The 17,416-nt window shown below is 43.8% G+C and overlaps 1 protein-coding gene across 1 annotated transcript in view; it reads left to right on the top strand.

Annotated features, from left to right (window-relative positions):
- LOC117807800 overlaps positions 1-17,416 on the top strand; it is a 96,869-nt gene that overhangs the window by 41,870 nt on the left and 37,583 nt on the right. Inside the window, exon 5 of the mRNA XM_034677202.1 lies at positions 14,138-14,529. Coding sequence (XP_034533093.1) covers positions 14,138-14,529 — 392 coding nt within the window. The remainder of the gene's footprint in view (positions 1-14,137; positions 14,530-17,416) is intronic.

Genomic DNA, 17,416 nt, shown 5'->3' with positions numbered 1-17,416 from the left:
CTGTCTGTATTCTACTGTGACACTTCAGAGCAGAGCCACACTAAGTAAAGAGCATCAGCTCTTTCACTGAAGGAATTTGCATCTCTCTGTTACAACGGGTCTACCTGCTTAAAAGTGTGTTTCTTTTTGAGGGGACAGATCAGAAGAGCAGCCTGCTGCCACCCAAACTTAGATGAGGAACGTGGACCGTCATGTAAAGTTATACTTTAATATATTAGTGTAATTGAAACATGAATACTTTGGGCCTTCAGATTAACCATAGCCTGTAATTACGATTTATTTCTCATAAGATAACATCTCATAACATTACCAATGTATTCTGGAAATACTACGACTTTATTCCTTGAAATAGAAAAGAAAGTCTTTCTCAATATAGCCCTAATCTTGCGTCATATACAGGAGTATTAACATATGGTTTGATGAAAATAAGTTATACTTAAATAAAATTAATGTTTATAGCCTTGCAGATGAAAAAAGGACAAAATCGTTATGCTGTCTTTAGATGGAATTCATATTGACAGTGTCCCAATTTCAGATTTTTAGGTGTGATTATGGCTCATAAACCATCAAGGAAGCTTGTATTACTCAAGTAAAACCAAAATCGCTAAGAATGTTTTTGTTTACTAAAAGCTAAGTTTTTATTAAATTACAGGGTAAAAAGGATTTTATATTCTTCACTTATTTTGCCATATTTTGCCATATCAAACCCACTGTTTGGAAGTTTTGAGCAACAAATACACCAGCAACATGAAAGCATTCTTAACGTCCATTTTAAGGCAGGATTATTGCAACTTAAAGATTTAGTTGAGTTACAGACACTCGTAGTTACGTTAAAGCAAAAAGCAGAGTATTACCATTATTATTATTAAAATCCGGAGAATGTGTCATCTCCTGGGCGATGTTACCTCTTGTTACTGACATCATGTTTCATGTCTTGTGTTTCCTGTCTTCTTGTGTTACCTACCCTTTTCTCTCGTTTCAGGTCTGTAGGCTTCCTGTTTCCCATTCCCCTGATTACCTTAATGTGCCTCACCTGTGTCTTGTTATCCCCACTCCCCTAATGTATTTAAGCTGTTCACTTTGTACGTTGTGACTACCTTCCAGCATTTTTTGTGTTTTCCGTTGTAAGTTTTGACCAGTGTTGGTGTTTTTGGTCTGAGTTTTTCCTCCCTGATTTGGATACCTCTACCTGTTATGTTTTTGCCTTCCTGTGTACCGTACCCTAATTAAAAAGATGATCCAGTCTAGAGTTGCACTTTGGTCTCAATCTTTGATTCAGTGTGATCCAGAAGTTGTTTTCAGTTCAGAAGATGAGGAATGCATGGAGAATAATAGTAAATGTTAGTATGCATGGACACCTTAAAGATGTTTTTTTCTGCAGTTGGAGTCAAACTCTTTGAAGGATTGTTTGAACATTGAATTTTAAGAAAAAATAAAAAGGAACAATATACTTTCTGAAACTGGCAGGTAGTAAGTTTTCTATTATTTTAAATGTGGAAGTGTCATCAAACAATGATATTCTGCTCCTTGTTTTTCCTTGACTTTACGGTCACATTGGTTGTAATGTAATTTTAATTGGACAGACCATCTATTTCTATTTTCTGAACTTGTGTTTTGCTTAAGAGGTGGGTAAAAAAAAGATTTGTCTTCCCTCTGCTCGGTTCTAGACATGGAATTTGTTGAAATTATGAATTGATTGTATTCTTATTCTTTCTTTTTATGGGAACTTTGTACATTGAAATGACTGGAACAAATACAATTTGAATAAAATGAAATGTAATATATAGTATGTTAAAATTCATAGTGAAAATTCTCTGAACACAGCATTGTAAAATGTCATCTCTGGAGCATGTCTGAATTCTGGAATGGGACCTAGTATCACACTATCCAGTTAAAACATTTTTCCAATATGACTGATGCCATTGTTTGAATGCCACACAAACTGCACTTCTGACTCAGCTCAGTACCTTTATGCTTCTGTGACAAAGAGAAATAACATGCAAAAGATTTGGTAACAGGGGCGGAGCCAAGAGGTAACCTGAAAACTGATTGGCCACCCTGAAATCCTAAGCCATTATTGGCTATTTCCCTTGTCAGAGGCGGCACTTTTATTGAAATCATGTATTTGGGTTGGGTTTCAACAGTGATTTCAATGTGATACATTATCTTTAGTTGATACCTAAATGTTTACTTTGGACAAACATCTTCTTTCTTAGTCCTTAAAGAAATAAATGTAGCAGATTAACTGTCACTCTGTTGAACTAGATTTCAAAGTTAAAAATCATATACAAGAATATAACAAGTTTTGGATTTTTGTAATATTAGAAGTTAATGTAGATGTGATTATTGGACACAACCCTCCTACGCTTGGAGTAAGCCACCACGCCTGAACACCCCTACAAAAGTCAGTGCCCAATTTTGGCCACCCCTGTTAAAAAAAATGGTGACTGAAAAAGTCAATGTTTGGTGTGTAGGCAAAATTTGACTATGACACATTGTGTTGTATGAGGAAAATTAGGCTCAGTATATGTCTTGATTAAAGGAAATCAAGAAATCTCCATTTCATCTCCAGAGATGTTCCAGATTTTTGCAAGAGTTAAAAATTGTCTCTGGATTTTGGTGTTTGGAGCAAACAGAGGCATATTGTTTAAGAGGCTTCACACTTCAGAACAACCTCTTTTTGAACCAGACAAACCTGATGTAAATAAAAATGCTCTGCCAAAGCACTGAAGGGAAAGAGGACAAGTGTGTTAAATGTGTTTGTATAAAACAGAAAACTTGTCTTTCAAGCCAGCTCCAAGACAGGGATAAAGCTAATCTTTGACCTATTTTGGAAATATTTATTTCTATCTATCTAAGACACAAAAGCTTAGAATTGATTTGCCAAAAAAATAAACATAGAATTTTAATTTTTATATTTAGTTTAAACAAACATCTTCATTCCTCTGTCTGTCTGTTGAGAAAGTGAGTTATGTAAGGTTTTTTTTGAGCTGACACAAATGTCACTGGGAACAAGGAAATGCCAGATGTGTTAAGCTTGGTACAAGCAGACATGTAACAGACACTGTTGCTATTATTAGCGAAAGTAGCCAAGAGGCTCGCTGACTAATGAAAGACAACTGATAACTTAACAAACAAAAACAGCCTCAATGGGCTTCAATTCAAAACTTTGCTAACACTTTTACTTTTGGTAATCCATTCATACATTCATTATTATTATTATTATTATTATTATTATTATTATTTTGTTTTATTTTTTATTTTTTGCTGCTTTATTAGGTCCATGGCTTATTCATTCAGTTAACTATATAATTGTTCATTGTTAAATACAACTGGGATGTCCTGAAGAGAATGATTGATCATATGATTATATTTTTAGCTTGTGTTTGCAGTGGTCTTTCATCATACTTTGAATTGGGCACTTGTGAAATATATCTGAAAATGTTTCATAGCTACATTTTTGCATAGAGCGTTTTTGAGGACAGCAGTTTTTATAGGACAAATAACAGGCTAATAATCAATAACAAAAAAAAAAGATCTCTCCATTCATTAGGAGTAGTTATTCTATACTTGATCATAATGTCCGCAGAATTTGCACGCAATTAAAAAGATGAGAGGAAATGAAAGTGAGATGTTTTTACTCTTGTGTTGCCGTATAAACATTGTTGTTTTACACTTTAACTATATTGTACTGTAAATTTACATCATAAACTCAGACTCTATGAAAAAAAAATTATAAAAATGTCTAGCTGCACCAACACTTCACATGGGCTCTTTCTTAATTTGTTTGTCATCACTTACTGTCACACCGGTGGAACTTCTTTCAACATGCACCGGTGGAATGCACCAACAGCTTCACAGGACAAAAGAAGGGTGTCTCCACATTTCAGAAATACTCGTTCACGTAGGCAAAACGTAAGCAGGCTCTATTCCTTTCCAGTATATAAAGCCTTTATCAGATGAAGGCTGTCAGATAAGGTGAAAGGTGTGATAATCACAGCTGAATAGGACGACATTACCAGATACAGAGAGAGTTAATAACTTTTCACCTTTTATCTTTTTTCTCCATCATTTTTTCATCTTTTTCTTACGGTAAGCACATTTTATCCACATTTTTTAACTCTTGTTTGTTTTTGAAATATCATAGTTTTAAGAAATTTGTATAGCTACAATTCCTCCTACAATTCATATGTATTCATCACATAAGTCAAAAGTTTAAAATGATAATTGTAGCATCCCTTTTGTTTGCATTATAAAATAGACTGTTTAAGCTATTTACACCAGCATCGTAAAATGCAATTCTGTATAACCACTTATGACAACAAAAAGTATTGGATCATTTAAAACGATTAAAAAAATTACAGAAACCTTCATAAAATAAAGAACAGTTTTAAACAAATGTTTTTGTAAGATATGAGAGGCAGCTTGTAGCACCTCCTGAACAACTTACTGCACAAAAGTTGAACGGACTCTATTAAAAATATATTAAGATTTATTTGTCAGGTAATGCAGGTTAATGTACAAATTCATCAGTTCATTGAGAGTTTAAAATCCCTGTACATTGATTTGCAATGTCATTAGTCCTTTTATTTTGAATGTTTTTATATTTTACTTTGTTTAGAAGTATGAAAGAGTTAAAACGCAAGTAGAGGAAAATGGAAGGATACGTGTTAAGTTTTTTAATTCTTCAGAGTCTGTTAATGATTTAATAAATTATTTAATTAGCAGAATGAAAAGTGTGGACCGAAACAATGATCCAAGATCTGTTTAATTTAAACACCAGTGGAAAAATTACACGTACAAAACAAAAATTGTAAGTTTTGTTCGTCAATCTGCATTTTTTATGGATTTAAAACTGAGTGGTATTCGTTAGACAATAAAAAGAATGTAAGGATTTTAACAAGTGATGAAGTTGTGTTAGTCCTCTGTTATTAACTTGTTGCATCGTTTTTTTAACTTAGAGACCTAAAAGAAGGCAAGATGGCTGTTGGAAGGATCACATCCCTTTTTCTGATTCTTACTGGTAAGCAAAAAAAGAAATCTTAGTATTGGATCAGCAGGATCAAATATGTGAAAGGAACTAAATCACTGGATTGGTTTATATATGCAGAATCATAAAAAGAAGAACCAAGAAACTTAAGTGACTCAAGCTGTAAAAAATGTTTTCTTTTTTAATGTAAGCAGCGCTAAGAATGTCAACAGCAACAACAACAGCTGCTCCAACCACCATCACAGCTGCCCCAACAACCACAACAGCAGCTCCCACAACCACAACAGCTGCACCGACCACCACAACAGCTGTGCCAACAACCACAACAGCTGCTCCAACAACCACAACAGCTGCTCCTACAACCACAACAGCTGCTCCAACAACCACAACAGCTGCTCCAACAACCACGACAGCTGCTCCAACAACCACAACAGCTGCTCCTACAACCACAACAGCTGCTCCTACAACCACAACAGCTGCTCCAACAGCTGCTCCTACAACCACAACAGCTGCTCCAACAACCACGACAGCTGCTCCAACAACCACGACAGCTGCTCCCACAACCACAACAGCTGCTCCTACAACCACAACAGCTGCTCCTACAACCACAACAGCTGCTCCAACAACCATCACAGCTGCCCCAACAACCACAACAGCAGCTCCCACAACCACAACAGCTGCACCGACCACCACAACAGCTGTGCCAACAACCACAACAGCTGCTCCAACAACCACAACAGCTGCTCCTACAACCACAACAGCTGCTCCAACAACCACAACAGCTGCTCCAACAACCACGACAGCTGCTCCAACAACCACAACAGCTGCTCCAACAACCACAACAGCTGCTCCTACAACCACAACAGCTGCTCCAACAGCTGCTCCTACAACCACAACAGCTGCTCCAACAACCACGACAGCTGCTCCAACAACCACGACAGCTGCTCCCACAACCACAACAGCTGCTCCTACAACCACAACAGCTGCTCCTACAACCACAACAGCTGCTCCAACAACCACGACAGCTGCACCGACCACCACAACAGCTGCTCCTACAACCACAACAGCTGCTCCAACAACCACAACAGCTGCACCGACCACCACAACAGCTGCTCCAACAACTACTACAGCTGCTCCAACAACCACTACAGCTGCTCCAACAACAACAACAGCTGTGCCAACAACCACAACAGCTGCTCCTACAACCACAACAGCTGCTCCAACAACCACAACAGCTGCTCCAACAACCACAACAGCTGTGCCAACAACCACAACAGCTGCTCCAACAACCACAACAGCTGCTCCTACAACCACAACAGCTGCTCCAACAACCACGACAGCTGCTCCCACAACCACAACAGCTGCTCCTACAACCACAACAGCTGCTCTAACAACCACGACAGCTGCACCGACCACCACAACAGCTGCTCCAACAACCACAACAGCTGCTCCAACAACAACAGCTGTGCCAACAACCACAACAGCTGCTACTACAACCACAACAGCTGCTCCAACAACCACGACAGCTGCTCCCACAACCACAACAGCTGCTCCTACAACCACAACAGCTGCTCCAACAACCACAACAGCTGCACCAACAACCACAACAGCTGCTCCTACAACCACAACAGCTGCTCCAACAACCACAAAAGCTGCTCCAACAACCACAACAGCTGTGCCAACAACCACAACAGCTGCTCCTACAACCACAACAGCTGCTCCAACAACCAAAACAGCTGCTCCAACAACAACAGCTGCTCCAACAACCACAACAGCTGCTCCAACAACCACGACAGCTGCACCGACCACCACAACAGCTGCTCCAACAACAACAACAGCTGCTCCAACAACTACTACAGCTGCTTCAACAACCACAACAGCTGCTCCTACAACAACAGCTGCTCCAACAACCACGACAGCTGCACCGACCACCACAACAGCTGCACCGACCACCACAACAGCTGCTCCAACAACAACAACAGCTGCTCCAACAACCACAACAGCTGCTCCAACAACTACTACAGCTGCTCCAACAACCACTACAGCTGCTCCAACAACAACAACAGCTGTGCCAACAACCACAACAGCTGCTCCTACAACCACAACAGCTGCTCCTACAACCACAACAGCTGCTTTTACAACCACAACAGCTGCTCCAACAACCACGACAGCTGCACCGACCACCACAACAGCTGCTCCTACAACCACAACAGCTGCTCCAACAACCACAACAGCTGCACCAACAACCACAACAGCTGCTCCTACAACCACAACAGCTGCTCCAACAACCACAACAGCTGCTCCAACAACCACAACAGCTGTGCCAACAACCACAACAGCTGCTCCTACAACCACAACAGCTGCTCCAACAACCACAACAGCTGCTCCAACAACTACAGCTGCTCCAACAACCACAACAGCTGCTCCAACAACCACGACAGCTGCACCGACCACCACAACAGCTGCTCCAACAACAACAACAGCTGCTCCAACAACTACTACAGCTGCTTCAACAACCACAACAGCTGCTCCTACAACAACAGCTGCTCCAACAACCACGACAGCTGCACCGACCACCACAACAGCTGCACCGACCACCACAACAGCTGCTCAGACAACAACAACAGCTGCTCCAACAACCACAACAGCTGCTCCAACAACTACTACAGCTGCTCCAACAACCACTACAGCTGCTCCAACAACAACAACAGCTGTGCCAACAACCACAACAGCTGCTCCTACAACCACAACAGCTGCTCCTACAACCACAACAGCTGCTTCTACAACCACAACAGCTGCTCCAACAACCACGACAGCTGCACCGACCACCACAACAGCTGCTCCAACCACAACAGCTGCTCCAACAACCACAACAGCTGCTCCAACAACCACGACAGCTGCACCGACCACCACAACAGCTGCTCCAACAACAACAACAGCTGCTCCAACAACCACAACAGCTGCTCCAACAACTACTACAGCTGCTCCAACAACCACTACAGCTGCTCCAACAACAACAACAGCTGTGCCAACAACCACAACAGCTGCTCCTACAACCACAACAGCTGCTCCAACAACCACAACAGCTGCTCCAACCACCACAACAGCTGCTCCTACAACCACAACAGCTGCTCCTACAACCACAACAGCTGCTCCAACAACCACGACAGCTGCTCCTACAAGCACAACAGCTGCTCTAACAACAACCACAACAGCTGCTCCTACAACCACAACAGCTGCTCCAACAACCACGACAGCTGCTCCTACAACCACAACAGCTATTCCGACAACAACAACAGCTGCTCCAACAACCACAACAGCTGCTCCAACAACTACTACAGCTGCTCTAACAACCACAACAGCTGCTCCGACCACCACAACAGCTGCACCGACCACCACAACAGCTGCTCCTACAACCACAACAGCTGCTCCCACAACCACAACAGCTGCACCGACCACCACAACAGCTGCTCCAACAACCACAACAGCTGCTCCAACAACCACAGCAGCTGCTCCAACAACAACAACAGCTGCTCCAACAACCACAACAGCTGCTCCTACAACCACAACAGCTGCTCCAACAACCACAACAGCTGTGCAAACAACCACAACAGCTGCACCGACCACCACAACAGCTGCTCCAACAACTACTACAGCTGCTCCAACAACCACAACAGCTGCTCCTACAACAACAGCTGCTCCAACAACCACGACAGCTGCACCGACCACCACAACAGCTGCTCTTACAACCACAACAGCTGTGCCAACAACCACAACAGCTGCTCCAACAACAACAACAGCTGCTCCTACAACAACAACAGCTGCTCCAACCACAACAACAGCTGCTCCAACAACAACAACAGCTGCTCCAACAACCACAACAGCTGTGCCAACAACCACAACAGCTGCTCCAACAACAACAACAGCTGCTCCTACAACCACAACAGCTGCTCCAACAACCACGACAGCTGCTCCCACAACCACAACAGGTGCTCCAACAACCACAACAGCTGCTCCAACAACCACAACAGCTGCTCCAACAACCACGACAGCTGCACCGACCACCACAACAGCTGCACCGGCCACCACAACAGCTGCACCGACCACCACAACAGCTGTTCCAACAACAACAGCTGCACCGACCACCACAACAGCTGCACCGACCACCACAACAGCTGCACCGACCACCACAACAGCTGCTCCAACAACAACAACAGCTGCTCCAACAACCACTACAGCTGCTCCAACAACCACTACAGCTGCTCCAACAACCACAACAGCTGCTCCAACAACCACAACAGCTGCTCCAACAACTACTACAGCTGCTCCAACAACAACAACAGCTGCTCCAACAACCACAACAGCTGCTCCAACAACTACTACAGCTGCTCCAACAACAACAACAGCTGCACCGACCACCACAACAGCTGCACCGACCACCACAACAGCTGCTCCTACAACCACAACAGCTGCTCCAACAACCACAACAGCTGCTCCAACAACCACAACAGCTGTGCCAACAACCACAACAGCTGCTCCTACAACCACAACAGCTGCTCCCACAACCACAACAGCTGCACCGACCACCACAACAGCTGCTCCAACAACCACAACAGCTGCTCCAACAACCACAACAGCTGCTCCGACCACCACAACAGCTGCACTGACCACCACAACAGCTGCTCCAACAACAGCTGCTCCAACAACCACAACAGCTGCTCCTACAACCACAACAGCTGCTCCAACAACCACAACAGCTGCTCCAACAACTACAACAGCTGCTCCAACAACCACAACAGCTGCTCCTACAACAACAACAGCTGCTCCAACAACCACAACAGCTGCTCCAACAACCACAACAGCTGCTTCAACAACCACTACAGCTGCTCCAACAACCACAACAGCTGCTCCAACAACCACAACAGCTGCTCCAACAACTACTACAGCTGCTCCAACAACCACAACAGCTGCTCCAACAACTACTACCGCTGCTCCAACAACCACAACAGCTGCTCCAACAACTACTACAGCTGCTCCAACAACCACAACAGCTGCTCCTACAACAACAGCTGCTCCAACAACCACAACAGCTGCTCCAATAACCACAACAGCTGCTCCGACCACCACAACAACTGCTCCAACAACCACAACAGATGCTCCAACAACTACTACAGCTGCTCCAACAACCACAACAGATGCTCCTACAACAACAGCTGCTCCAACAACCACAACAGCTGCTCCAACAACCACGACAGCTGCACCGACCACCACAACAGCTGCACCGACCACCACAACAGCTGCACCGACCACCACAACAGCTGCTCCTACAACCACAACAGCTACTCCAACAACCACCACAGCTGCTTCAACAACCACTACAGCTGCTCCAACAACCACAACAGCTGCTCCAACAACCACAACAGCTGCTCCAACAACCACTACAGCTGCTCCAACAACCACAACAGCTGCTCCAACAACCACAACAGCTGCTCCTACAACCACAACAGCTGCTCCAACAACCACTACAGCTGCTCCAACAACCACTGCAGCTGCTCCAACAACCACAACAGCTGCTCCAACAACCACAACAGCTGCTCCAACAACTACTACATCTGCTCCAACAACAACAACAGCTGCTCCAACAACCACAACAGCTGCTCCAACAACTACTACAGCTGCTCCAACAACCACAACAGCTGCACCGACCACCACAACAGCTGCTCCTACAACCACAACAGCTGCTCTAACAACCACAACAGCTGCTCCAACAACCACAACAGCTGTGCCAACAACCACAACAGCTGCTCCTACAACCACAACAGCTGCTCCCACAACCACAACAGCTGCACCGACCACCACAACAGCTGCTCCAACAACCACAACAGCTGCTCCGACCACCACAACAGCTGCACTGACCACCACAACAGCTGCTCCTACAACAACAGCTGCACCAACAACCACAACAGCTGCTCCAACAACTACTACAGCTGCTCCAACAACCACAACAGCTGCTCCTACAACAACAACAGCTGCTCCAACAACCACAACAGCTGCTCAAACAACCACAACAGCTGCTTCAACAACCACTACAGCTGCTCCAACAACCACAACAGCTGCTCCAACAACCACAACAGCTGCACCGACCACCACAACAGCTGCTCCTACAACAACAACAGCTGCTCCAACAACCACAACAGCTGCTCCAACAACCACAACAGCTGCTTCAACAACCACTACAGCTGCTCCAACAACCACAACAGCTGCTCCAACAACCACAACAGCTGCTCCAACAACTACTACAGCTGCTCCAACAACTACAACAGCTGCTCCAACAACTACTACCGCTGCTCCAACAACCACAACAGCTGCTCCAACAACTACTACAGCTGCTCCAACAACCACAACAGCTGCTCCTACAACAACAGCTGCTCCAACAACCACAACAGCTGCTCCAACAACCACAACAGCTGCTCCGACCACCACAACAACTGCTCCAACAACCACAACAGCTGTGCCAACAACCACAACAGCTGCTCCAACAACTACTACAGCTGCTCCAACAACCACAACAGATGCTCCTACAACAACAGCTGCTCCAACAACCACAACAGATGCTCCTACAACAACAGCTGCTCCAACAACCACAACAGCTGGTCCAACAACCACGACAGCTGCACCGACCACCACAACAGCTGCACCGACCACCACAACAGCTGCACCGACCACCACAACAGCTGCTCCTACAACCACAACAGCTGCTCCAACAACCACAACAGCTGCTCCAACAACCACAACAGCTGTGCAAACAACCACAACAGCTGCTCCTACAACCACAACAGCTGCTCCAACAACCACAACAGCTTTGCAAACAACCACAACAGCTGCTCCAACAACCACAACAGCTGCTCCAACAACCACAACAGCTGCTCCAACAACCACAACAGCTGCTCCAACAACCACAACAGCTGCTCCAACAACCACGACAGCTGCACCGACTACCACAACAGCTGCTCCAACAACCACAACAGCTGCTCCTACAACCACAACAGCTGCTCCAACAACCACAACAGCTGCCCCAACAACCACAACAGCTGCTCCAACAACCACAACAGCTGCTCCAACAACCACAACAGCTGCTCTAACAACTACTACAGCTGCTCCAACAACCACAACAGCTGCTCCAACAACCACAACAGCTGCTCCAACAACCACAACAGCTGCTCCAACAACCACAACAGCTGCTCCAACAACCATAACAGCTGCTCCAACAACCACAACAGCTGCTCTAACAACTACTACAGCTGCTCCAACAACCACAACAGCTGCTCCAACAACCACAACAGCTGCACCGACCACCACAACAGCTGCACCGACCACCACAACAGCTACTCCTACAACAACAACAGCTGCTCCAACAACCACAACAGCTGCTCCTACAACAACAACAGCTGCACCGACCACCACAACAGCTGCTCCAACAACAACAACAGCTGCTCCAACAACCACAACAGCTGCTCCAACAACCACAACAGCTGCTCCAACAACCACAACAGCTGCTCCTACAACCACAACAGCTGCTCCAACAACCACAACAGCTGCTCCAACAACAACTACAGCTACTCCAACAACCACAACAGCTGCTCCTACAACCACAACAGCTGCTCCAACAACCACAACAGCTTCTCCAACAACCACAACAGCTGCTCCAACAACCACAACAGCTGCTCCAACAACCACAACAGCTGCTCCTACAACAACAACAGCTGCACCGACCACCACAACAGCTGCTCCAACAACAACAACAGCTGCTCCAACAACCACAACAGCTGCTCCAACAACCACAACGGCTGCTCCAACAACCACAACAGCTGCTCCTACAACCACAACAGCTGCTCCAACAACCACAACAGCTGCTCCAACAACAACTACAGCTACTCCAACAACCACAACAGCTGCTCCTACAACAACAACAGCTGCTCCAACAACCACAACAGCTGCTCCAACAACCACAACAGCTGCTCCAACAACCACAACAGCTGCTCCTACAACCACAACAGCTGCTCCAACAACCACAACAGCTGCTCCAACAACAACTACAGCTACTCCAACAACCACAACAGCTGCTCCAACAACCACAACAGCTGCTCCTACAACCACAACAGCTGCTCCTGCAACCACAACAGCTGCTCCTACAACCACAACAGCTGCTCCTACAACCACAACAGCTGCTCCTGCAACCACAACAGCTGCTCCTACAACAACAGCTGCTCCAACAACCACAACAGCTGTTCCTACAACAACAACAGTTGCTCCAACAACAACAACAGTTGCTGTGCCTCTGTACACAGTTGAAGTTCAGTTAGATAATGAAGTTTTTACAGATGATCTAAATGACCCTAAAACCCCTAAATACAAAGAGCTTGAAACGCGAATTATAACAGCGGTAAGTAAATTATAATTTTTAATATGTGCAAAAGTGTTAAGTATCAGTTTCTGATAGGTGAGATCATTTTTTGGAATATTTGTAAGAATCTTGCTGTATCCTTTTTACTTATTTTCTATATTATTTCAATACTATGATGTTAACCAACGAAAAGGCTCTTAACATTGCTGAGTTTGTTTTCAATTCTTTTCTTGTTTTTTTACAGTGTGAGTCCATATACCGAAAACAATTTGGTAATCAATTTCTCGGGTGCGCTGTGAGAGGTTTCAAGTAAGAACTTCTGTCCAACATTTTAAATAGGCCTTTCAAGTATCTTGCATTTTTGATATGACAAGTATCACATACAGAAACATAATTGTTGTCCTCTTTCGTTCTTATTCCACAGTCGTGTTCCAACACGTGCTGATGGAGTTGAAGCTGATTTGGCCATTACCTTTAGTCCAGCCACTCCAGGACAAGATCTCCCACCAAATACTGATGTTTCTGAAACCTTGGTTCAAGCTGCAAATAATCCCAGCAACAACTTCAGTGTGGCCTTCAATCCAAGTACTGTTTCAGTAGTAGGTAAGTCATCATGACAAAATCTTTAAATTCTTAAATTATTTTATAAGTCTTTTAATGTGAAACTAGACAGTTTGATATCAACTAATATCAGATCATCATTTTGGTTTAGGCACTAATAATCATTAAAATTTTATAAATAGATGGTCCAATGCCCTCTACTGCTGCACCTGCAACTACAACTGCTGCGGTTGCAACTACAACTGCTGCGGTTGCAACTACAACTGCTGCGGTTGCAACTACAACTGCTGCGGTTGCAACTACAACTGCTGCGCCTGCAACTACAACTGCAGCACCTGCCACTACTGCACCTGCAGCTACAACTGCTGCGCCTGCAGCTACAACTGTAGCACCTGCCACTACTGCGCCTGCAGCTACAACTGTAGCACCTGCAGCTACAACTGCTGCGCCTGCAGCTACAACTGTAGCACCTGCCACTACTGCGCCTGCAGCTACAACTGTAGCACCTGCCACTACTGCTGCACCTGCAGCTACAACTGCTGCACCTGCAACTACAACTGCAGCAGTTACATTTGTAGATGCAACTTTCAGATCTGTTCTTCAAAATTTCACAAATGATTTGTTGGATCCATCATCTGCAGCTTTTCAAATGCGATCATCAATGATAAAGACACAGGTAAGTCTCAGACATCATAATAGGATCTACCAGTACTTAAGAAAGGCAAAGTGTCTCATTCATCCTTGTTATATTGATCTCATATAACACACAGCTTGGTTTTTTATTTAAAAAATCTAATTAAAGTGTGTACATTTTTTTTCCTGTTTCTGCAGCTGGAACCTGAGTTTAAGAGGGAATTCCCATCCTCATTTCAGAGACTTGTTGTGAATAGCTTCAGGTACCTTTTAAACATGACCAAACTGCAATTTAAGAGTAGTTGCTTGATCCTTTCTAATGATATTGTTTTCTTCTCCCTCTGCAGAAGTGGATCCATCATCAATAACATGGCCCTTGGATTTGATAGCGCATCTGTTCCTAATAACACTCAGATTGCAGCAGTTTTAGTAAATGCAGCTTCTAGTGTCACTGGCTTTGACATTGAAGGAACCTCTATCACCGTCAATGGCACTGGCATATGTAAGCAACATTTAGTGCTGTTTTATAAAAATATTTGAATTGGGTGTTGAAGTGTTTCTTAAACTAAAGCTTTGTCATATTTCTTCTTCATTTACAGCTTCAAGTGGAGTAAGCCAGAAGATCAGTCTCATCACTGCATTCTGCCTGGTACTGTTGTCATGGCTTCTGTCAAACCAGCAATAGCACCAGTGCTGATTAACATGTCTTTCATTACTGGTTTAAAACATATCTCTGTGTGGGAGAGTCCAGGATCCTGGGCTGGACAGAATGACACAGCCTACTTTAAACAGCTGGTCTAATGAATATTAGAATTATGAGCAGCACTTTATGCTTTCTTTGTAATGTCAGAAAATAATTGCACTATTTATTAACCACTGCAACCTGATAAACTAAGCACTGTAATATTTGAACAAGTGACGGTTACCACTTGTGACTTGTTAAGTCTTGTTCGTCAAACAAGTAAAACCAGCCACATTAAAAAGTCAAAATGTAAAACCACTGTCATCACTGTTAAACTGTAAAAGCAATACAATATGAAATTTTAGAGTAGATTATCTATTTCTATGAACAAGGGGCATTTTGTACTTTGGATAACAAAAATTAATATGTTGTTTATTTTAAACGAACAACTCTTAATGATCTAAACCTTCAGTAGTTTCCAAGGGAACATAATATTCAAGGTTAGTTCATGAGTATTATTGAATGAAGGGAACAATTTCTTTAACACATGCATGTAATATACATATATATATATATTGTTAACTGCACATCCTGATGTTTAGTCAATGTATTAACTTTTTAGGGACTTGTATTTTTAAAAAATGCACTGCCAATTTTCTTATTTATACAAACTGTATTGATGTAATCCTGTATTCTGTGAGACTTTTTGTTGTTTGTACAGAACCTGTCAGAAACTTTACAATGATCAGAATACAAAATCTTTGAAGAATTTACACTGTCTCTTGTCTGATGTTTTCTAATTTTGGTCTGGCCCTGTCACACCTTTACGATTTAGCCAGCATTCCCAGACATATCAAAATGCCTCTAAAACGGTGACATAAGCTGATTGACACTTATTGACTGAGCTTTCAAAAATGTAACATTTTGTACTTGAACTCAACAACAGCAGCTTTATCGTTGAACACCACCAGACTCCGACATGCTGGCTTCAGCTTGACACTGAGTGGCTCCAAGCAGGGGTCACGTTAACCAAATATTATCCGTTGTTGACCGGGTTTTTAAAACTGCCGGAAAAATCTGAAGGCCATCCGTCATTTTGACAGAATGTAAGCATGACTGTGGCCAGTCTGGAAGACTTTATTAATGGGCCAGGTGAGGCAGAGAAAAAATTTCAACGAAGCCTCACAAGACGGCAAGTTCTGCTGCGTCACACTCACACATGCAGAAGCGCAGACATTTTCAACTTTACGCACAGAGTACATCCCGGAGGTAACCAAATCAATCAGAAAAAGATTCCCATCAGAGCATCTAAGCATCATCTCTGACCTGGACACCGTACTCAATGCATCTTGCTATCCGGGTGCTGACAGCACGTTGAATAGTTATGGTCAGGAGGCTTTGGAGCGCTTCTGTGACCACTACGGGTCACAGACTGGTGCAGCTGAACCACTGGTGCAGTAGGAGCGCATGCTGTGGGAATTCCTCCCACTGAAGCGAGTGCTTGCGGGATCAGGAAACCCCTCATTCAGAGAGTCTTGCCGACTTGTGATCTATTCACTTGGAGAATTGTTAATTCCCTGATTTCAAAACTTTGGCTGAAGTGGCGCTTGTAATTCCAGTCTCCAGTGTGGCAGCAGAGGGTGGATTAAGCCTCCAGAACAACATCAAAACAGCCATGAGAAGTCGTCTGTCCGATGCAAAAGTCTAAGACCTCATGACTATATCTGCAGCAATCCCACTTGAGACATTTGGTTACGCACAAGCGGGCACCCAATTCAAGTCCATGCAGACCAGGAGGAAGGTGTGAGACTGTGCGTACAGGCCACAGCAGGTGAACTGTTCATATTTTAAGTGCAATCGTTTAATTTCATCGTTCATATGTAGCTACTGGGGCCACAGTCAGTGTTTTTTGTCACTGCAGAGAAAAAGTTACATGTATTCATATGCTTGATGTGAGATGGCACTGTGTGGACTCTCTGTTCAGCTTGTTCAAACTGAATATTAATTAAAAATGAATGAAAATGAAATGCTATTGAATATGTCATTAATATCATTTTAAAAATCAAACGGGAAAATATGACAGGTAAAAATAGATTATGACAGGATTTTTATGACCTATCAGTCAAAATGACAGACAACAAAAAAG

The sequence above is a fragment of the Notolabrus celidotus genome, chromosome 23, assembly GCF_009762535.1.
Source record: "Notolabrus celidotus isolate fNotCel1 chromosome 23, fNotCel1.pri, whole genome shotgun sequence".
NCBI classification, from domain to species: Eukaryota; Metazoa; Chordata; class Actinopteri; order Labriformes; family Labridae; genus Notolabrus; species Notolabrus celidotus.
Note: the sequence above shows the minus strand (reverse complement) of the source record. Positions and strands in the feature narration are given on the sequence as shown.